Genomic DNA, 22,313 nt, shown 5'->3' with positions numbered 1-22,313 from the left:
CCTGACACCCTTCGCAAATGCCCTGGCAGCTGTAATCCAAAACTGCAGCTGCTCCAAACTTCGGCTACCCAATTCTTCGTCTGTGAATGCAGTTTAGATCCGATTGAGATTTCATTCATCATTGCCATCGTGTCAAGTGAACAGAAATCTGATCGATTGAAAGTCAAGGACTGCGTACTTCACTTGTGGTTGAAATCAAATAACACCATATCATTCGTCTGCTCGGTAATTGATTGCTCGTTTATCTGCTATCGACAATTATTAGAATAACCTCAATTCGGATATTATTATCATAATTTCAGAAGAAACGATTCCTTATCATAAAAATAGTGTTTGCATTGTAGTTAACCGTGCTCCATAACCTTCACGGTTCTGCATTGATCCAGTCTTTATTTTTTTTTTTAATATATATTTATGTTCTATTGGGACAGCAATGCCCAGTTAAAAGACAAAAACCCTCAACAAGAACAAAAATACAAAAAATCAATTGAATTGATTCTCTCAACAATACTCGGTTAAATATTTGATAAGAATATAGTGTAATAAGATCATATAAACTAAGTCACTAGATATTCTAGTCAGGTGGAATTGGTACTGAATTGTAGATAAGCCATGATCTGGTACATGTCCATGTTGAGGGACTAGCTCAAAACACCAAATATAGGTACTTTCAAAGCATATGAGACAATAATCTGCACTTGATTCAAACCCAAGAAGTACCCAACTAAAAATAAATTATCAAATGCAGTCAGATATTTGTATTCTACTCCCACAAATGCAGTCTCAACTATATAATAAGTCTCCTCTACCTGGATCCCTGCGTTATTAACAACTGTAATAATATCAACGTGCTCGAGTGAGTTCTGTTTTAAACTTTGAGGAATTAAACCACACTTCAAATCATGTGTTGATTTATGAAATAGATTTTAACAAACTTCTATCAATATACCTCTAAATGTTCGAAGAATTAGGATTTGACTACGTACGTAGTACGTAGTTTTCCAAATTGAAACTACATGTAGAATCAGATAGGAATATTACCTAACAACGTTTTTCGAGTGGTGATATAACTTTCACACAAACTTTGAGGGCATTCAAACAAATTAATTCTTTTCTTGAACTCAGGAGTAGATAAAAGAAACTACTATTGATATCTCTTTGAAGAAACTTTTGAAGAAACCAACCAGGATTAAACTTCGTCTTGAATATAATTGACTAAACAGAATAATGATTATTCCAATGCCTGAAAAAATTGGACCATACCAACAGTTTTTATAAAACTCGATTTACTATGTTGATGTCTGGTGATGCAGTGATAACGAGAAAGGGATGCTTGATGTTTGTTTTGGTGTTAATGTAAGGTGTTAATATTGCTTGATTGATGTTATTGAGGACAGAGCGCTGCCCGGAGCGCCTATATGTTGTTGTTAACTGACTCGACTCTTGTTTGCATTGCAGACTGCCAGATGCGCAATGTTAACGTGAGAGCAGTCAACACGAAACGAAGGAAAACACCCTCGTCGTGCTTGTGAGTCTCTTGATAAACCAGAATGTCATAAATCTATAGTCTGATTGCGCTTAGTTCCATCCTAACCTTGCCTTGATGTTCGATATCCCGTTCGCTTCAGTGCATGAGCCAACCTGTACCGATGTGTATTCCATGTTGCATCTTGTTAGTTGGTTAGAAAAGTATAGCTCAGGTTCGAAATCGGGCTCTCCTCGTTATCACTGTTACCATTGTCTATATATAAGATGAATATATAAATGTCGTCGCAAATCCCATTATTTGATATTTGATGTCTATCTGGAGATAGCTTTGTGTTCAACGTACTCAGACCGCTATTATTTCTCATTTTGTAGCCGTTATTTGCCCGTTGCCCGGTCGATAGAGATTTCATTTCAAAAACCGCCTCAGTTTCCTGGAAGTTACGCTGGTTGGAGTAGGTCTTTTATCTCTTAGTCTTCAAATTCTTATAAATAAATATATATATTTATATCGTAGTGGAGAGGTTGTCGTTCTATGTGTTGCTATGTTCTCTGTTCATTATTGATATGTATATTTACTACTTGAATATGCCCTAATTCAAGGTACTATTTTTTCATCATCAATCATCATCGTTCGAATCATATTATTATCGATGTTTTTGCTGTTGTTATCTATATAATTGACTGATATGTTTATATATGTGAATGATGAATGAATTGAAATGAAATCAATGTGTAATTGGTGTTTTTGTTTTCTATTTCAGCTGCACAGATTCCACAACGAGGCAGTAAGTAAAATTCTTTGGCCAACTTGTCGTGAGTAGATAGATATATTTGTACTTCCATGCTAATACCACTAAACTTGATAAGGAGTCATTTCCCTCATAATTTCATGAAATAGAGTAGAATAAAATCATTATATTATCCTTTCATCATTAATGAATTTTATTCAACATACAAGATAACGATTTGATTGTAACAATTATCACTTACTTGGTGAAAAATTGATGACATCGTGATTGACTTCAAGAAGTGATTCTATTCTTGAATAAATCTTGACACTGATTCGATTATTGTTGATTGAGAGTAATTTCCAGTAAATAACTACTGGAGAGTTATCAAACTCCATTTATTCGAAATAGGTATCGTCTAATCTACTCTATTTTTTACATTAGTAGTAAATTGTGGAGATCATAACAAAATATCTCATTCCTCCGCTATCATACTTGGAAAAAATATGATTTAAAGAGCTTGATTTTATTATTCCACAATCATAGCTTCTCACGGGTCCTTTCTACGAAATTGAAAGAAATAAATTACAGTAGTAGTATATAGTTAGTCCGGTCAACGAAGGGCTATAGAGGGATAAGTTTGAGAGACAATTTTTGACCCCGCAGTTCTGTTTAGGAGGTGAACATATGTATAATCCCCACCCCTATCCCCTGTGCTAAGAGTTAAGTGGTTCAAAGGTGCCTTTTTTGGTTTCTTGTATATATTTCGGAAACTATGCATCTTACGGATATGACTATTCTATATAAAATTTGCTTTTTCTATATCTTCTATAATTTTCCCGATATCCGCTCTTGAAGGTGTAACATTAACAAAAAACCCCGTTTGCCTCTATCTTTCTGCTACGTATGCTCTTAGAACTTTTCAAAGATGATGTAAAATCGAATTTATGTAATTATTGAGAATTGATGTATAAAATCCATGCTGATTATGAGCTTATAGGGCATTAAATTCTCTGCAATTTGATGTATAATTTCACAATTTTACGCATTTTCCTACGACTGTTGCAGCAGCTTTAGTGTTAAGTGAGAGTGTGAAATCTTCAGTTTTATAAAACAATATACCACTTGTATCTTGGGAAGAAAGCTTTCCACCGGCATGACTAACTATGACTTTGCAAGAATAGATAAAATTGGAGGTAAACGAGTTTTTTTTCAAAAATGTCACACCTTTAAGAGCGGATATCTAGAAAATTATATACAGAATACAGATACAGAAATAAGTTTTTAGGTAAATATTGTAGGAAGTTATGTGAGCTTCAATTTTGTATGATATAATCATGTCTTTAAAATGCATAGTTTCCGAAATTTATGCAAGAAATCAAGAAATGATTTGTACCAGACACACCTTACCACACTTACCACCTCACCTATCAAACTCACCTTCCGAGATTTATGCAAGAAATCAAGAAATGATTTGAGCCACACCCACCCTCTCAGCACAGGGGGCAGGGGTAGGGACTTTTGATATGTTAACCTCCTCACTACCCTGAACTGAACTACAAGGTCAAAAATTGTCATCCAAACTTTTCCATTCATACCTTTTTTTGAGCATTCATTGCCTGGACGTATCTGTTTTGCGTTCACAGAACATTCAGTATTTTAAACTCTGTCCGTACAACCAGAAACAACTTATAAGTTTTTATAAGTTATTTTATGAGTAACTCATAGATAAGTGAACCAAATTATGTTTGAGCTTGAATATTTTAAAAATTGGCGTGCAGTATCAAGAATGTTGAATTATGGTGCACTTTCCACTCATAGAAAATAATTATGCTCCCCTGCTAGATAACAGATTTGTTTCAATCAAAGAAATTTGAAAACTGTCATAAATTATTCCTCCAAAAAACATAAGTTAAACTTGTTTTACCTAGAGTGTATAGGATGTAATACACTATATTACTTATTACACTATTCGATACTCTGTTGTTGTACCCGTCATTTTAACTTTCCAACTCTATAATGTTCATACAATGTATAATTGTAACATCTAATTAACATTTCAGCTACCTACCCCATAGCTGAAATGAATAAAGGTTATTCAGAAGCATGATAAATTTATTCCAAGTGGATATAGAAACATACGTTTGAATTAAAAATAATGACTGCACGAGAATGTATGTTTCCGCCAAATTATTTTGAACTCAATTTTTAAACTCTGGACTATTAATTCCAACTTATGTTTCAAGCAGGTTTGTGAAAATTACTGTTGAATCTTCACACATAGTATTCATGCAAAATATGAGCAAGATAATGTTATCCCATAATTTATCTCTTAACATTATATCAAGATCAAATTTCAACAGCTTAAACTCAAACTTCATTTATTGACAATAAATGAATAGGTGAAGAAATTTTTGAAAATAGGAGCGCTTACTGAATATTATAATACTATCTGAAACGGAAATAGTTGGGTTCAAGAGAGTTGGAAAATGAAATGTAAGCGTAGCTAAATTTCAACTCGGAAGGCTGGAAATCGAACTTGCCATAGAATGAATAGTTTTTATCACGTAGTACTTGCAATTACTGTGAACACTAATGCGATTATTTGTTCACAAAGTGTAGAACAGTGCAGCCTCAGGTTCAGCAACAACATGAATGACAAGGTAGAATGACAAAGTAGCATCGCTTATATTTGAATTCCGTAGTTGAAAGGGAGTCTGACGTCACGAGGGGAGTGGAATGACGTAAAACTGAACTTATCTCTTGCCAGGTATCTCTGTCTTTGAATAAGGGCGCTCTTCATTGCATATCCCTCCTCTCAAATGAATGAGATCGTTGCAACATGTTTAAAAAACATTATCCAACTCTGTGATAAATCTGCCAGAAAGTATAACAATATTCCATAAATTTAACTTTAAGATATAAGATAGCCTATAAGATATTTTTTATTGCCAATAAACATATACAGTGCAGTAATAGGCAAAAGTCACAATACAAACAATACAATAAAAGTAACATAATCATATCACTGGCGGAAATAGCAATACAAACAAAAGATTACCAAGTGACAATACAACCAACAACTGAATCAACCGAATACAGTCAAACAAAAAAGCAAAACTCAAAACTAACTAAAACACTCAACACTGTACCACAAGTGTAACATTATCACAATATGCTTATTTTATGAAAAATACTTATACAAACTCTACTTTGCTAGACATTAATAACAAATCACCTTCAAGAAACTCTTGCACTGTATAGAAGGACTTAGATGTAACCCACTTGCTAAATACCATCCTGAAACCAACTGACCAACTGGAAGCGCTCTAATTTCTAGCGGCAGCCTGTTGAATAGTTTTATTTGCTGGAAATAATGGCTTTTGAAAGTTTTCCTCAGTCGAGCGTGAGGCACTGTTAAATTCTCCCTATTCCTAGTATTGAAATTGTGGGTATTTGACTGGGTATCAAAACTGGGAATTTTTTTTCTCACCTGTAACAGATATTGATAAATGACAAGTGCTGGTAGGGTCATAATATTCAGCTGTCTAAAAGCTTATCTGCATGAATCCCAAACACTAAGGTTACTTATGATTCTTATCGCTTTTTTCTGCCACAAAAATGCCCTGATGTATGGGTTGAGTTCCCCCAAAGGTAAACACCATATGATAGAATAGAATGGAACAATCCAAAATAAGTGTTTTTTTTTTAAACTTGATGGCTAACGCAGAATTTTAATTTTCGGAGCAAAAATGTAACTCTAGCCAGTCTTTTACATAATTCCGTGATATGCATATGCCAATCAAGCTTTGAATCCAAGTTCATACCCAATAGCTTAACAGAGGTGACACCAACATCTGCTAATTCATTATTATTGAGTGAGAAGAATATTTCTTCTGTATTGCTCTCATTAATGCACAAGTCGTTTGAAGTGAACCATTGCTTTGCATCAACGTAGGATTGGTTTAGCATATTCCGTACAACCCTCCTACTTACATTAGAATTAATCAGAGTGGTATCGTCTGCATAGAGCACAGGTAAAGTGTGAACATTGGACTGAAGGTCATTCATAAAAACCAGAAACAGGAAGTACGGAGCCGTGAAGAACACCTGCTAGTACTTCCTTATATTGAGAATTTTCTGAGGTGTCAGCGACCACAACTTTCTGTTTCCTATTAATTAGGTATGATTGGATAAGTTTAAGTTCCTTATTTTTAACACCATAGAAGGTTTACTTATCCAACAATTTTCCATGATGGATACTCTCAAAAGCCCGGCTCAAATCTATCAATCTCGCACCAGTTACTAATTTCTTTTCAAAGCCTTTCAGTATTTCATTTACCACAGATTCAATCGCCATGACTGTGGAATGCTTTGGTCTAAACCCATATTGATGGAAATACAATAAACCCTTAGATGTAAAATACCCATAAAGCTCAATCAATACACACATTTCAATGATTTTGCTTACAATAGGAATTATGGCAATGGGTCTATAGCACTCTGGTTTACTGTGGTCCCCCTTTTTATCTTTGTCAATTTCAGAGCGTCTGGGCAAACCCCAGTTACAAAAATCAGGTTTATTAAATGAGTGAGAGGAAGCAGTATTGCATCAATAATGTGCTTTATAACATAATTAGATAGATCATACACATCTGCAGTCCGTGATGAACTCAACTGCATAGCAATTGTCCTAACGGTGGGAGAATCTATCTGCCCTAAATGAAAATTGTCTTCCCGCTCACTTCGTTCCCATACAAACTTTTCAAGTAGCTCAAGATGACTGGGTACACCATCAACTTCCCCATTACTTGTCAGCATGCTTGAGTTTATGAAATAACTGTTAAAAACCTCTGCAGAAATGGAAATTTTTTTGGTGTTCTCTTACACTGCTCACTCTTGACAATATTCCATGTCACTACACTTGTTTCTAGATTCCTCAATTAACACATCATTCGCCTCTATTTTTGCTTTTGTTATTGCAGAGGCATACAATTTCTTATATTTTTTAAAATTCTTCTTATCCTCCTCCCTGCTTGTCGATTTCCACCTATTATAATATAATATCAATACAGCTCTAATATTACCAAGATCCTGATTAAACCATCTATTATTCTTAAATTTACCAGCCTTCACTGGTCAATTGGACATTTCTTATTGAAAACTGACAACACACTTTTCAAGAATTGATTAAAAGCCAGGTTAACATCACTTATAGGCCTACTGAATAGAAAAGACCAGTTAATATTCAACAGACTAGGACTGCAATTCCTTAATCTTGTTTCTGCTACCAATCTGGATTTTACTATTTTCCTACTACTCTTACTATTAAATTCCTTATGATCTAACTTTAATGTAAGCCATATACCGGCTTGATCTGATAATAAATTCTGCTCGAGCATGGTATATTCTAATTTATTAGAAAAAGAATTGATAAATATATTATCCAAGCATGAGGAGTTCTTTGTAGGTTCATTTACAGTTGGATACAGATCAAAAGATTTCATCAGCAATAGAAAATCCTGAATAATTGATGTGACAGTCTCTAATAAGTTCATGTTACAGTCAGTGGTTAGTACAAGATATCTAATTTTAGTTGTCTTGATTATTAAAAGTATGTCCTCTACTCTGCTTATAAAAATATTTACATCAGAGTCTGGTGTACGATATTCAGTAAGAATAACCATATTCAGTTTTGTCAGATGCACCGCACATGCTTCACAAACAGAATCTGCACTGATATTTTTCACATCGATAACATCAAAACTCAAGTTTTCCCTGATAAATATGGCCGAGCCCCCATGCGTACGAGACTTTCTACAATAATTACTACCCAAAACAAATTGTGATGGGACATACAGTGATAGCTCCTCCTCTGTAAGCCAATGTTCGTTAATACATAAAATGTGTGTAAACTTTGAATGAAGAAAAATCTCGAGTTGTCCAAGTTTATTTCTTATTGACTGTACGTTACTATGGAAGACCGTGGATTCTTCATTGTGAGTCGTTTCCACTGTGCAAATACCATTGGCAACTGAGATCGGAAATCCTGAATAGTAAAGATTCAGACATCTTCTTTAAATGGATTCTTTAGCTGATACTAAAGAGACTATTTGAGACTAAACAGACTAAGCCTTCAATCAATAACAGTAGTCTACATTCTTTACAAAAAGTGTGTTTTACTCTCCACATGGATCACTGTTCATGAAGAATGATAACAAATTTATATTGGAAATAAAAATCATGATTTTATGCCAATTTTAGCGAAAGTGGAAATATTATGTAGCATTCTAATATAACGAATGTACTATGCTGTATCAACAGATAAATAAGTGTTTTTTTTTAAACTTGATGGCTAACGCAGAATTTTAATTTTCGGAGCAAAAATGTAACTCTAGCCAGTCTTTTACATAATTCCGTGATATGCATATGCCAATCAAGCTTTGAATCCAAGTTCATACCCAATAGCTTAACAGAGGTGACACCAACATCTGCTAATTCATTATTATTGAGTGAGAAGAATATTTCTTCTGTATTGCTCTCATTAATGCACAAGTCGTTTGAAGTGAACCATTGCTTTGCATCAACGTAGGATTGGTTTAGCATATTCCGTACAACCCTCCTACTTACATTAGAATTAATCAGAGTGGTATCGTCTGCATAGAGCACAGGTAAAGTGTGAACATTGGACTGAAGGTCATTCATAAAAACCAGAAACAGGAAGTACGGAGCCGTGAAGAACACCTGCTAGTACTTCCTTATATTGAGAATTTTCTGAGGTGTCAGCGACCACAACTTTCTGTTTCCTATTAATTAGGTATGATTGGATAAGTTTAAGTTCCTTATTTTTAACACCATAGAAGGTTTACTTATCCAACAATTTTCCATGATGGATACTCTCAAAAGCCCGGCTCAAATCTATCAATATCTCATTCGATTTGTGTTTTTCAATGACGTCCCATCTCAATATCTCATTCGATATTAAAAAATGATGCGAATATTTCCGTCATGGAATTTGATACTCGTATCCACTGATTGAATGGTTTAAATGACCTTATAGCATTATTACTGAGTGAGAAATGAGATCATATTTACGCCATTGAAGAACAGAGACAGACGAGATGGGATAAATTGAGTGTTATCCTTGTTCGATGCTCGTTGCTCGTCTAACTTTCCAGCCCTGCCGCAACATACATAACTGAGATAATTTAGCATGGATTAATTAATGGTACGAGGAAAACTGATACATCGCACGGATACTCGTGATGCTATGATTGCCACATGCTTCAATATAATTACTATTGGACCACTAATTCCAGTATTGATTGATGTAATCGATGAAATGAGTAAAGTGATCGTTGCGAGCGAGTCCGCCGGCTAGTTTCTTGCTCAATTTAGTTGAAATTGTAATGTTCTAGATATGAAACCAGGAAATCAGCCTTGTGGCCGATGGTCTATTTCGGATTACACGGAGGAAGCATTCACGCATATGGTACAACAATAAACAAGGAAATTGGAATACTCATATACAATGTACTGGAAATTCCTTCTCGTTTGAATTTCAAGTGAAACGCTGTGGAGTATCTTACACATGAGCGCGAAGCAGTACATCCCATGCATCAATCATCATCAGATTGCAGAAATTACTAAACCAAAAGTCAAAATATTTTGTGCTCTAGACGCGAGTAGAAATTGTTTATAATTCATTCTCCCATGAATAAACCAGTAAACCATTTTCCTTACAACGTTCTTCACCTTCTCAAGTACAAATTTATTGAAAGAGTTTAAATTCATTATTCCTCACGGCGCTTCAAAATATATACAGAAAGTTAAAATCACAAAACACAGTAAAGGAGAAACGAGAAGCAGAAAGTATAAAACCAGGAGGATAGCAAAGTGAGCCAGGAGGATGATAGATTCATATTATAGTATCAGGTTAAAAGAAGAAACACATGATTATAAGGATTATGGAAGATAGAACGTTGGAAAAATCTGGTGTGGTACACTCACACAACTTCCCTTGCTCATTGATCTGTAAGCCTCATTCTTAGACGAGAATAATTTAGGGGAATACATAATGACGATTGGCGGTAAAATATTTGCAAATACGATCAGACTACTTTATATGTGTATATATAATTGTTTTCAGAGTACTTTTTCTTTTGTGTAAATTGTGAAATTCGATGATTTTTTTCAAAATTCGTCAAAACAGCTGTTCTACAGATGAAATATCTCGACTATGACTGTGTTCTTTTTATAAACTGCTCTACCTAGTACCTACCTACCTCATGCACGAGAAGGAGGTTACAAAGTCCATTTCTCAAGGATGGGGTGGACCCCCCATTAGTTTCCCAGGAAAAAGACTCATGCCAGTGAGTTGATAGAGCTGATAAATAACTATACAGGGTATGAATTTGAAAAAAATCGGTCAAGTAATTTTTGAGAAAATCGTGAAAAACATGGTTTTTTAGTAATTATCCGCCATTTTTCTCAAGAATATTACGGAGCTCCTGAAATTTTCCCAAAAATGAGACTCATGTCAGTTGATAGGGCTTATGAATGGGGGTGGGGCTATCTAGGGCTATGATAGGGCTATCTATGGTATAAATTTGAAGAAAATCGTTGAAGCCGTTTTCGAGAAAACCGTGAAAAACATGGTTTTTTAGTCATTATCCGCCATTTTTCTCAAGAGTATTACGGAGCTCCTGGAATTTTCCCAGAAATGAGACACATGTCAGTTGATAGGGCTTATAAATAGCTATCCATGGTACAAATTTGAAGAAAATCGTTAGAGCCGTTTTCGAGAAAAACGTGAAAAACATGGTTTTTTAGTAATTATCCGCCATTTTTTCCGCCATCTTGAATTGAATTTCATTGAATTTCTTATTGTCGGATCCTAACAACACACACACACACACAACACACACACACACACACACACACACACACACACACACACACACACACACACACACACACACACACACACACACACACACACACACACACACACACACACACACACACACACACACACACACACACACACACACACACACACACACACACACACACACACCACACACACACACACACACACACACACACACACACACACACACACACACACACACACACACACACACACACACACACACACACACAGACCAACTCCCAAAAATCATGTTTTTGGACTCAGGGGACCTTGAAACGTATAGAAAACTTGAAATTAGGGTACCTTAATTTTTTTTTGGAAAGCAATGCTTTCCTTACCTATGGTAATAGGGCAAGGAAAGTAAAAAAGAATTGATAGAAGATGAATAGAATAGAATTTATTGGTCATTCAATATTCACAAGAAATACATTGACTTTGTCAGATTACATTTTGAAATCAAAATTCATACATAAAAATTTAATACATAAATTCATAAATCACTATTACTACAGAAACTGCACCCAGTTAATCAAAAAGAAATCATTCACAGTATACAAACATTCATTAATCAACACATATTTTATTTTTAAATTGTGCATATGTGAGTAACCTAAACTTGTCAGGTGTGGAGTTGTATAGCTTTATTGACATGAAATGCCAGTTTCTCTGCGATTTGGTATGGCTGTATTGAGGAATTCTAAGTCTATGTCTATTTCGTGTATTTAAGTTATGGTGATTATTATTTGAGTCATATTTTTCCTAATTTTTTTGTACATAACAAAGAATATTAAAAACATACAGTGATGGCAATGTCAGTAAGCCTAGTTCAATAAAATGCGGTTTACAATGAGCATTGAGAGGCAAATTACAAATGATCCTAATAGCTTTTTTTGAAGGACAAAGATTGAATTAGCTCTTACACTATTAGCCCAAAGCATTATTCCGTAAGATAGGAGACTTTGAATGTGTGCGTAATATATATGCATCAGCACAGGCCTATCAACCGTTACAGATAGTCTACGAAGCATATAAAGGCCTTTAGCAAGTTTACTAGACAAGAAATCAATGTGTGCCTCCCATGATAGACAAGAATCAACCATAACACCAAGAAACTTGATAGGCGTCGTGTCCTTCTCCTTTCTAAAATTAAAAATTATATCAGAGGTTTTATCCTTATTAAGAGACAGATTATTAGCTGCACACCAGTCCTTTAGAATACAATAACTGTGATTCCGTTCTCTTTCAAGATCATCTTTGGATGGACAATTTATTTTCAAACCTAAGTCATCAGCAAATAGGTAACCGTCCAGACAGTTCCTATCAATATTAATTGGTAAATTATATAAATATTGAAGAGAATGGGGCCCAATATAGAGCCCTGAGGAACGCCAAACTCCAATAATCTGCCATTTGACAGAACCCCATCTTTAAAGACAAACTGATTCCTGTCACTCAAATATGATAATATAAGTTTGACTGCACCTGGTGTAAGAACGAGGAAAACCAAGAACAACGAATCATTCACGATTAAGTTATAGCCTGAATCGTTATAAACCTGTGGACAAAGTAGGTTTTTTTTTCATTTCTAGAACTTCCTCAAGAGTTAATTTTTAAAAAATGTTTCAATTTTTTTCTCAAATTTTCGAAAAAATGGAAATGGTTGTTGAGGAATGACCAAAATAATTTATGTTTTCCCAGTGCTTCTGCGTTTCAAAGTAGTTTCCCAATTTCAATTAGACAAAATAGATTAGTAATTATATTTGAAGAAAGTATGTCCATTCAAGTGGTGCGAATTGTATGAAGAACATAAGGACAGGCTCACTTTGCTTATGTTCTTGCATTAACAAAACACAATAATGAAAAAGTGTACACTACTAACAGAAGGTTTGACGTATTACAAAATTCACATACGTATACGTATTATCACAGAAAAAATTTATCGTCGATAGAGATGCGTTATTTAATTTCTATGGAAATTATTCAGGAAAATTTTTTTGTTGCAAGGAGATTGATTCAAACTGAAGTGCATACATGAAATCGAAGTGTCAATATTGACTGCAACGAAGTATGGAGTTCAGAATGCTTCAAGGAAATTCTAGGCAGAGTAGTTTGAGTAAGTGAGAGCTTCAAGATAGGTTGGCATTGAGTCAAAGACTCTCGCGTCTCGCCACATTCAGAACTGTCGGACTTTAGTAACTATGTACAAGAGCTTCTACATTTCACATTGATCAAGTGGTTTCTAGAGGCTTGGGTTAATGTAGTTAAACAAGCACTCATAGCTACAGGTATTCTTAAGAGCAGCAAAGTGCTGTTCACATTGCAAAATGAAAGAGAAAGTTAAGATATTATCAGATTATCCAATTATCAAAACAATCGCATAGAATCTATCAACATTTTTTGTATAACAACATCAAAGGTGATAGGGTAACTCATTGAAAAATTAAAAAATACAGTGCCAGAGTTTCCGTCAAACAATTTCAAAGGCTGTTTTGATCGTGCTATTTGTAATTCAGTAGAATGGAATTCAAAGGTTGTGATAGAATAAAATCCCCCCTTTAATACTTAGCTTATATATTCTAAATTTGATACGTTGAAAAGTAAGCAAATGATCAAATTTTTACATAGATTGAATTGAGGTTACTGAAATTTGTTTTCAAGGAAAAGTGTGAGAATCTAAAAAGCACTCACTTACTGAGTTATGAAGCAGCGTTTACAGAATCTTTACTGAATTGCAATTCACTTGAATGATTGGAAAATATTTCAAAGTTTTCCGCCAGTAGCCCCAAAAGTGTCGTCATCCTCATTTTATATACGATACTCATCCCTTGAGTCAAATTGATTCCTGTTGCTGGCATCATGCATAAGCTTTTAATGTAAAACACACGTGTTTCGTGCAGGCCCTATATTAAACACAGTAGATTGGCCCATCATCACAAAACGTGTCTCGCTATACATCAGCTGAGATTAGAACATGTTGTACCTGCTCCTCACTCCAATCATCCAAATGTTTGAAACACCTTGGCTAATCCGAATAACCAAGAAGCACTTACACTCTTGAGGCATGTTGTAGTACTTCTAATTAGTTTGGATTCCTTGAGCTCTATTCTGATAGACTACTGGCTGCAGGATTCAGTTTGTCTAATTTTCATTGAATCAAGTATTCAATTGAACAAGTTTTCAATCTCTCATGATTTCGGTACGTCTTGCAACGAAGAATCGTGTCTTGCAACGATAGCGCTATTATCGTAAATTCGCATCGTGTCACACGTGCTAGTTTAACAGTTGCGTCTCAATTTGCGACAAGCAATGACTTTAACGACTCTTCATTGATTATTGAATGCAGCTAATTCACTTTAATTGATCCCTTCTACTTGGATTAAGACCGAAATAAAAACCGTTTCAAGAGCGTTTTCTTTATGGAAGAGAAACAGGAGACTGAAACCATTAATCCCACGGTACATGGAGAAGTGATTGTCTCACGAAACCTTCAAACACTCGACAATGTAATAAGGCAGAAGAAGCATGTATGCTCCTGGGAAAAATATCACTTATACCACGCTTTTCTAACAAGTGGAAGCTCCCACCACATGAGTTTTACCTTCAGCATTGGAATAAGTCGAAGAGGTTTATTTTAAGCCATCCTAAATGAAAATCTCAGTTACCAGATGAAATTCACCTTGCGATATTGTAAATAAAATACAAATTCAGTATTCACATATGAAATGTATGAAGGATGGTGATTGAAAGTGATTTGAAATATTGTAATAATCGATGCTTACTTAATTGAGCGGTTCGTGTTTGCACATTCTTCGATTTCCGGTCAATTCGAGGGAATTACACAGGAAAGTCACAATACATTATGGAGGGAAATACCGGAAGGATGAAAGTCTCATGATGTTTAAAAAAAAGAGATTCCCAATAACGTATGGGTTTATTTTGATAGAAGGGGTTTGAAGAAGAAAATACCATACAAGTGAAAACAATTAGACAGCTCACATTTGGTTTTCAATTTTTATGTGATGAACAGATGTTTCTCTTGGCCTTGACTGAATCAAAACGTCCTTGTGTATTAATCAATAGAAAATCAAACAATATATATCCTCCCCTGTATTACTTCTGGTGAGTGAACACAATACTTCCGTCGCAAACAATCATTGTATTCGAGGGTTCTTGAAATTAAAAAAAATATGACGTGTTTTCATAAATGATGTTTACAAAAGTGAGAGCTCTCCTTCATTGACAATATCAATAGCAAACATAGTATCGAGAGCACATTTTTCACAGGAAGCTTTACAATTTATCGATTTTATATCAACATCGAGTTTAATACTGCCCCGAGTATTAGTCCAAATTTATTCCTGCTTTATTCACCCCAAACATTTCCATTTTCTGTTTATTTACAAGGAAATAATTCCTGCTATTGAGTTAATTAATGAGCATTGTGTTGCACGCTTGGACCTCACTATAATAAATTATAGATTTGATTTGTTATTGTTTACCCTAAATAATTAAAGTACTTCCAATTGAATGTTAAAATCGATATGATTTGGTGGAATCCAGGATTTCATCATCGTAGGCAATGGGTTGATTACCACACCAATATTATAAACAGATCTCATATACAGAATCATGTCTATATGTCTACTGATAGTCGAGGAGTGGTTTATGCCAAAAGTTCTAGACCAAATTCTATTCATGCCAGTTTGATCATTGATAATATCTAAACTCAGAAGACAATATTCTCCATAGTTAGGAGGAGAAAAATACTCTGTTCTCTATTTTATTATATTATGGCAGTTATTCAAATATATTGAGTTGTTTAAGCTATATAGAAAAAGTTCTAGCTGTCAAATATAAAATTTTTCGAAACAGAGCTTTGAGTTTAGTAGACTTATTTACAACTAGCCGGCAAGCTCGATTAGCTCGCCTGCATTTTTCCTTCCGTCGAAAAGTCAAAAGAGACTTTCGGGGTCTATTCAATCACCGGTTAATTTGAATTATGTAGCGCAGTATCGCACAAATTCCTAATTTTTTCAGTTATTTTACAGAGACATAGTTAAGATATTAAGAGTATTATTGTATTTCAGTCTGGTTCTTTGACATTTGAGATAGGAATTATGTAGAAAACATACATAGCATTTACATCCAACCCTCTAAAGTATGAATTTACTTGAGGAAATAATATAGGAAAATGCATTGAAAACTCAATGAATAACTGCTGCAAATAAACCATCTAATTCAGCACCGCAATTACCTGAGATTAAGGTGTTATCGAGTTTACACTTTGAAGTTCAGTTGTTCCTGGAAATCTAGGGAAAACTTCCTCCAAACCAAAAAATAATATTAGATTAACCTTTGTACTAAATTTTAACAATTTGTCTATACGATTTCAAATGTCAATAATAGTTTCAATTATTCGTTAGGGAATATTCTCAAAACGACAATTACCGTCCATTATTCAGTATCTATTCACCTGGGCAATGATAAAAATCGAACAAATACTGCCGATAGGGATGTATATATCACTAAGACCTCTTACAGTATACTTGTTAAGCAGTTAGAGAACGAAAATTGGAATTTTGTTTTTGGAAATCAAGATACCATTTACACACTTGTTGAGAAATTGTTAAATCGTTTGATAAAACAATAAATGATTGTAAAACTGTGATTAAAATTCCTTGTAAAAATCATCCCCTCTAACCTTGGATAACAAAAGGTATAGTTGAATCAATAATCGTTCGATATAAAATGCATGGTGGGGTTAAAAAATACCCTTATAATGTAGATTTGATTAACAGATAAACACATTGAATAGTATGAGTAGAACAAATGAAATTTATTACAAAACCAAGATTGAAAAGTATAAAGATAATAGTTCACAACGGTGGACAGAAACTGGATACATTGAAGTTGACGCCGCTAATTTGAATGATTTCTCCACCAATGTGGGATCAAGACAGGCCCATTAGGCTAGGAATAATCTCACAAACTTCAATTACAAACATATCACTCCTGTTTTAAACTCTTTTATCCTAAAGCTCACCAACTCTGATGAAGTTGAATCTACAATTAAGGAACTGAAAATTATTCAAGCCCAGGGATAGATAATATTAGTAATTCAATCATTAAAAAATAGATCATATAATCTCTAAACCACTAACCATTATTTGTAATAAATGTTTTGAAGAAGTTTATTTTGCTGAACACTTCAAAAGAGCTAGATTAAAATCGCTTTTCAAACAAGGTGATCCGATCCTTCAGACCCCAGTGACTATAGGCCAATTAGTCTTATCAGTAATTTTGCAAAACTTTTTGAAAAAAATAATCAAAAAAAGACTTGTTCTTACTGTTCTTGAGCAAGCTCTTCTTCAATAAATAAGAATAAATATGGCTTTCAAATACGTAAAAACACCGTAAATTAATTAATTATACTAATATCGTCTCCCAGAACCTTGAATCTAATCTATAAACTATTGATGTTTTATTACATATAAAAATGCGGTTGATACTATCTTTCATGATTATTTTTCTGATTATCTTTTTGATTAACTCCAGATATATAGTTTTAGGGGAATCTTCCTTGACCTTATTAAGAGCTACTTGTCTGATAGAACGCGATCTCTGTAAATGATGAGACAAATACCACCAAACTCAGCCCTTATGGCCTCCCTTAGGGACTGGCGATGCAACCTCACTTAAACAATCACCTTCTGCTTTCTCATCATGTATCATCAGCTTCTTAATGAATTATCAGTACCGTACCGACAATACACAAAAAGACAAATATTACATTTAGGAGAGGATATATCCAGTATTTGAGCTTCATGGGGAACAATTCCCACTTTCTGAGGGTAACAGAACTCAAGAAAAGCAACGTCTACGATAGACGTAGACACTAGAATTCTTTTGATCTATTATTTATTCATTTGAAAGTAATTGTCATATTTTCAAAAGATTATATTCCACCATTTTATTTCTATTATTTTCACAAAAAAATTAAGTTAATCTCAGCTAATAAAATGAAGATAAAACTTTCTGTATTCAATAAACGAACGACTTTATCAACCCCTCGTGGATACAAATAAATAATAGAAGTCTTATCCTTGGGAAAACTCGCTGAACGACATTAAAACGATAATTCATCCTTGGCTGGAACCACTGAGACTTTCGTCGTCTGTGGATAGTAAAAAGTGAGCGAATGATTCTGTGGAAAATCAAAATATCGCATCCCAGAAATTCATAAGCTGACGTATAGCCGCTGTAAAATATGAACACGATCACTTTAGAGAATTGTGTTCTGTTTATCAATAAATAAAAATAACGAGCGAAGATCGGTGCCCTGATATTATTGATAATATAAACAATGATGGCTATTTGTTTGCAGATGATTTGGGATTAAAAATTATTTGTACCTCCAAGACTGATCTGGATTTAGTACTTGAAAGGAGTAACGCAGTTATGAAAATGATTGGTGTGCTGAAAACAATCTATCTCTAAATAGAAATAAAACCACTGACATCATTTTCAGCTTCATCAGAAATTCGAATGAGCCTCCCCTTAAATTTTTGGGCCTTCACTTTGACCAATATTTATCCTGGAATGCTCACCTGGATTATTTATCCGGCAGGTTGGCTAAGGGCATGTACATGTTACAGATACTCAGTGCAACTGTTAATTCATCTGTCCTACTAGATGTTTATTTTGCTCACATCCAAAGTCTCCTTATGTATGGTGTTGCTCTTTGAGGGAACAGTGTGGGAGCCAGATCAATCTTTATTCTCCAAAAAAGGCAGTAAGAATAATTTCCAATTTGCCATTTAATACTCACTGCAAGCCGCTTTTTGTTCGCCTTAGGATATTGACGGTACCATCACTATTTTTGTTCTTGATGTTCAATGTTATGTTCATTGTAATTTAGACAGGTTTCACACCAACAGTAACTTTCATCACTTCAGTAAGAGAAACAATCCTAAACTAAGAGTTTAGCAATACACCCATACAAAATCTCATAAAAATGTATTTTATCGTCTGTATTATTTCATTATTATTACAATACAAATCAATAAACATCAAAGTAGAATGAGTGTATACACTCAACTATGTGTATACATACTCAATGTTTGTAAAGAAAAGTTTTTGAGAGATATTTTGCTCAATTATTACTATTGAAGAAAGCTGAATCACGTCAAGAAAGCTAAAACTTATTGTGAAATACTTATCCTAGTCGCATTCTTTACCTAGATTGGCTAACATAATGGTGATCCGAACTTTGGAGTTCCCTGAATTTTGACTCCTCTTCGATCCACTCACGCAAATGTTCAACTACGACTTTATCCTACGATATACCAATATTCTTTGGTAAAATTACATTGCGTACAAGGAGGTGAATATCTATTTAGGCCTTCTTCTCATTCCTAATGTGAGCAAATACTTTTTAAGCCTGCGGCCTTTGATGTTCATTAGAATCAGTACGATTCATGTTTCTTTATTGACAATGTTCATTCATACTTTCGTCTTTATAAGCTTCGACTATCAAATTGTATTTAAAGCAGAAGCTAGGGGTCCTCAAGATGGGGGAGTCCTATAGCCACCATTTTGTTGAGAGGGTGTCAAAAAGTATTCGATACTATTTTATATTAAACAATATCAAGTTATTATTAATATTAGTGATCCCCTGAGTTGGATAACTCGCTCATGAACTGTTGTATTAATCTTTAAAGTCCGCTACTTGTAATTACAAGTATATATAATATAATTTATAAAAATGTAAGAATGTATGTATATATTTAACGCATTTACAGTCAAACGCGTTGAAAGAATTCTATGAGATATGGCAGAAATATTCCTTTTTCAACTACGCGACGATGTATACACAAGGTTTTATTGAAATTTTGCATTTTAAGGATAATGTGAAAGAAAAAGGAATTTCCTCAAAAACTCCGATATCGCTGTATAAGGTATATCATCTACTCTAAAGATAGGATTAATCGGACTATAGAATTTTTCATCATAAATCAGCTGCCAAGTGGATTATTAATTGCATGCAATGACGCATGGAATTAATATCTCAATGTAACTTGGTAAAAAATCAGCAGTCATGTGAACTATTAATTGCATACAATTTTCATGCACCATTAAATGCACTATTAATCGCATGCAATTAATAACTTAAATAACATAGACCTCTCAACAGAGTCTAACATAGACCAAATAACATAATTATTTCTCTGGACCTTTCTCTGCTTTCAACTCGGCCTGATCTGTTGCCAGTATGTCTTGAAGTAGATTAGCTTTTGATGTTAGCATTTTTGATACACCAACCCCAACAGCCATTAGCCGTTTTCACACCGATATCTTGCCGACACGTCATACAGGCTGGATTTACTCTGACGGACAGTTTAAGAGGAGGCTGTGGTTTATAACTGCGCGAGGTCTGCTGTTCACAGAACTACTAGTGAAAATTATGGGAACAGCTTAACATTTCTCTTACAAGGATAATTTGACAGTTTGTTTCATTGGGGATTCTATTCGAATTAAAAAAACTAATTTTCTGTCACTTTTTTGCTCATCATCTTGGACCCATCATGTGGATCTAACTTCATATTTAAAACGGGAAGGTGGTCATGCATAGATAATTTTGATACAGAATTTCAGATGGAAATAAATGGTGGAATTCGTATATCGATATCTCAAACCCTCAAACCGTTTCAAAGATATTCACATTTATATATATTTATGACTTGAAAAAGTAAAACTAGATAGTTTCGATTTTCAAAGTCATTAATTTTATTTTTACATTATTTATAGTAAAAATAAAATTAATGACTTTGAAAATCGAAACTATCTAGTTTTACTTTTTCAAGTCCAAGTAAACACTGATAGTAACTTTTACTCACATATTGAACATTTTGAACAAAACATATTTGATCTGTCGTATTCTTAATGTATTCATTTATTAAATTTCTGTATGATTTAATATGTGAATATCTTTAAAACGGTTTGAGATTTTGATGTGCAGTTTTCACCATCCATTTTCTCTTGAAATTCTGTTTTTAGATCATGCATCTCTACTTGACAACCTTCCTAAAAAAAAGTTGAAGTCATTATGGCAGAACAGAATTTTGAAGGTACTGAAAAGTAGTTTTTTTTAATTCGAAAATCCCCAATGAAACCCAGTCAAATTATCTTTGGAAAATATATATATTAAGCTTTATTCATAATTTTCTCCAACTTTGTATGCCTATGTTAATCCATTTAACATCTTTATTAACTCCGTGTGGGTGAACAATACATTATCAAAATTCAAAATCCCTTAGACCAATAATCCTAACATCATAGCAACTGCTATCACAAGTAGAATTACTAATAACGCGTATGTTATAGGCAGAACATTACCGGAAGCGAGTTGATGTAAAAGTTGTAAATTAAGGTGTTTATTAATCTGCTGAAATCATGTGTCTGTGCATAAAGTGAAGTCTGTGTGATAGCTCTCAAATAGCATCAGCTATTACAGTACTAGTAACTTTATAGCAACTGTTATCACAATTATTAATAACGCGTTTGTTACAGGCAGATGAATGGAAAAATTGTAGAAATGTATGCAATTAATAATCCAACTGACTAAATGATAAATCACAACAATTTTTTTCTTATGCACTTTCAATGTTTTTTTATATCCTGAAAAAGACGAAGGAATGAATCAATTTGGTTGTCCAACAAACTTGACCTGTGAAAAGGTTCGAAGAATATGTGCTTTAAAAATTTGAAGCTGATTGATCGAATCGTTCAAAAGTTATTGTAGAACAGACAGATTGACAACGATTTTGCCCTTAAGTCAAAAGTAAGGACTCGCTAACGCTTTTTCAAATATATGTTTATGATTGCATTGATAATATTTTTTAGTAGATTACAAGGTTCAAAGAAGAAAGAGGGCCTACTCGCTCGAAGTTGTCAATAGCTAACTTATAAAAGCATTTTGAGAAAGTTTCCTTTTAATAGGAAATTATTTCCTTTCACACGTAATTGAATAGAAAGTGTACATCACAATGTTCCAGCAATTATATGATGCAGAGATTGCGAGATACAGACAGATTGTCAAGATGAGCGAGAGTGGCTGGATTGTGATGGGTTTCTCAGAAGCCAATAAAAATGAGTTTTCTATA

General features: G+C 34.1%; 1 protein-coding gene across 5 annotated transcripts in view; it reads left to right on the top strand.

Moving 5' to 3' along the window:
- LOC111059838 (hepatocyte nuclear factor 6) overlaps nt 1-22,313 on the top strand; it is a 113,385-nt gene that overhangs the window by 64,613 nt on the left and 26,459 nt on the right. For 3 of the 5 annotated variants that reach the window (XM_039441732.1, XM_039441733.1, XM_039441731.1), the window contains 2 exons: nt 1,459-1,528; nt 2,250-2,273. In XM_039441732.1, coding sequence (XP_039297666.1) covers nt 1,459-1,528; nt 2,250-2,273 — 94 coding nt within the window. The remainder of the gene's footprint in view (nt 1-1,458; nt 1,529-2,249; nt 2,274-22,313) is intronic. The other 2 variants (XM_039441729.1, XM_039441730.1) reach the window with 1 other exon arrangement.

Source organism: Nilaparvata lugens, chromosome X, assembly GCF_014356525.2.
Source record: "Nilaparvata lugens isolate BPH chromosome X, ASM1435652v1, whole genome shotgun sequence".
In the NCBI taxonomy this organism is placed as follows: Eukaryota; Metazoa; Arthropoda; class Insecta; order Hemiptera; family Delphacidae; genus Nilaparvata; species Nilaparvata lugens.
This window is presented reverse-complemented; position numbering and strand designations above follow the sequence as displayed.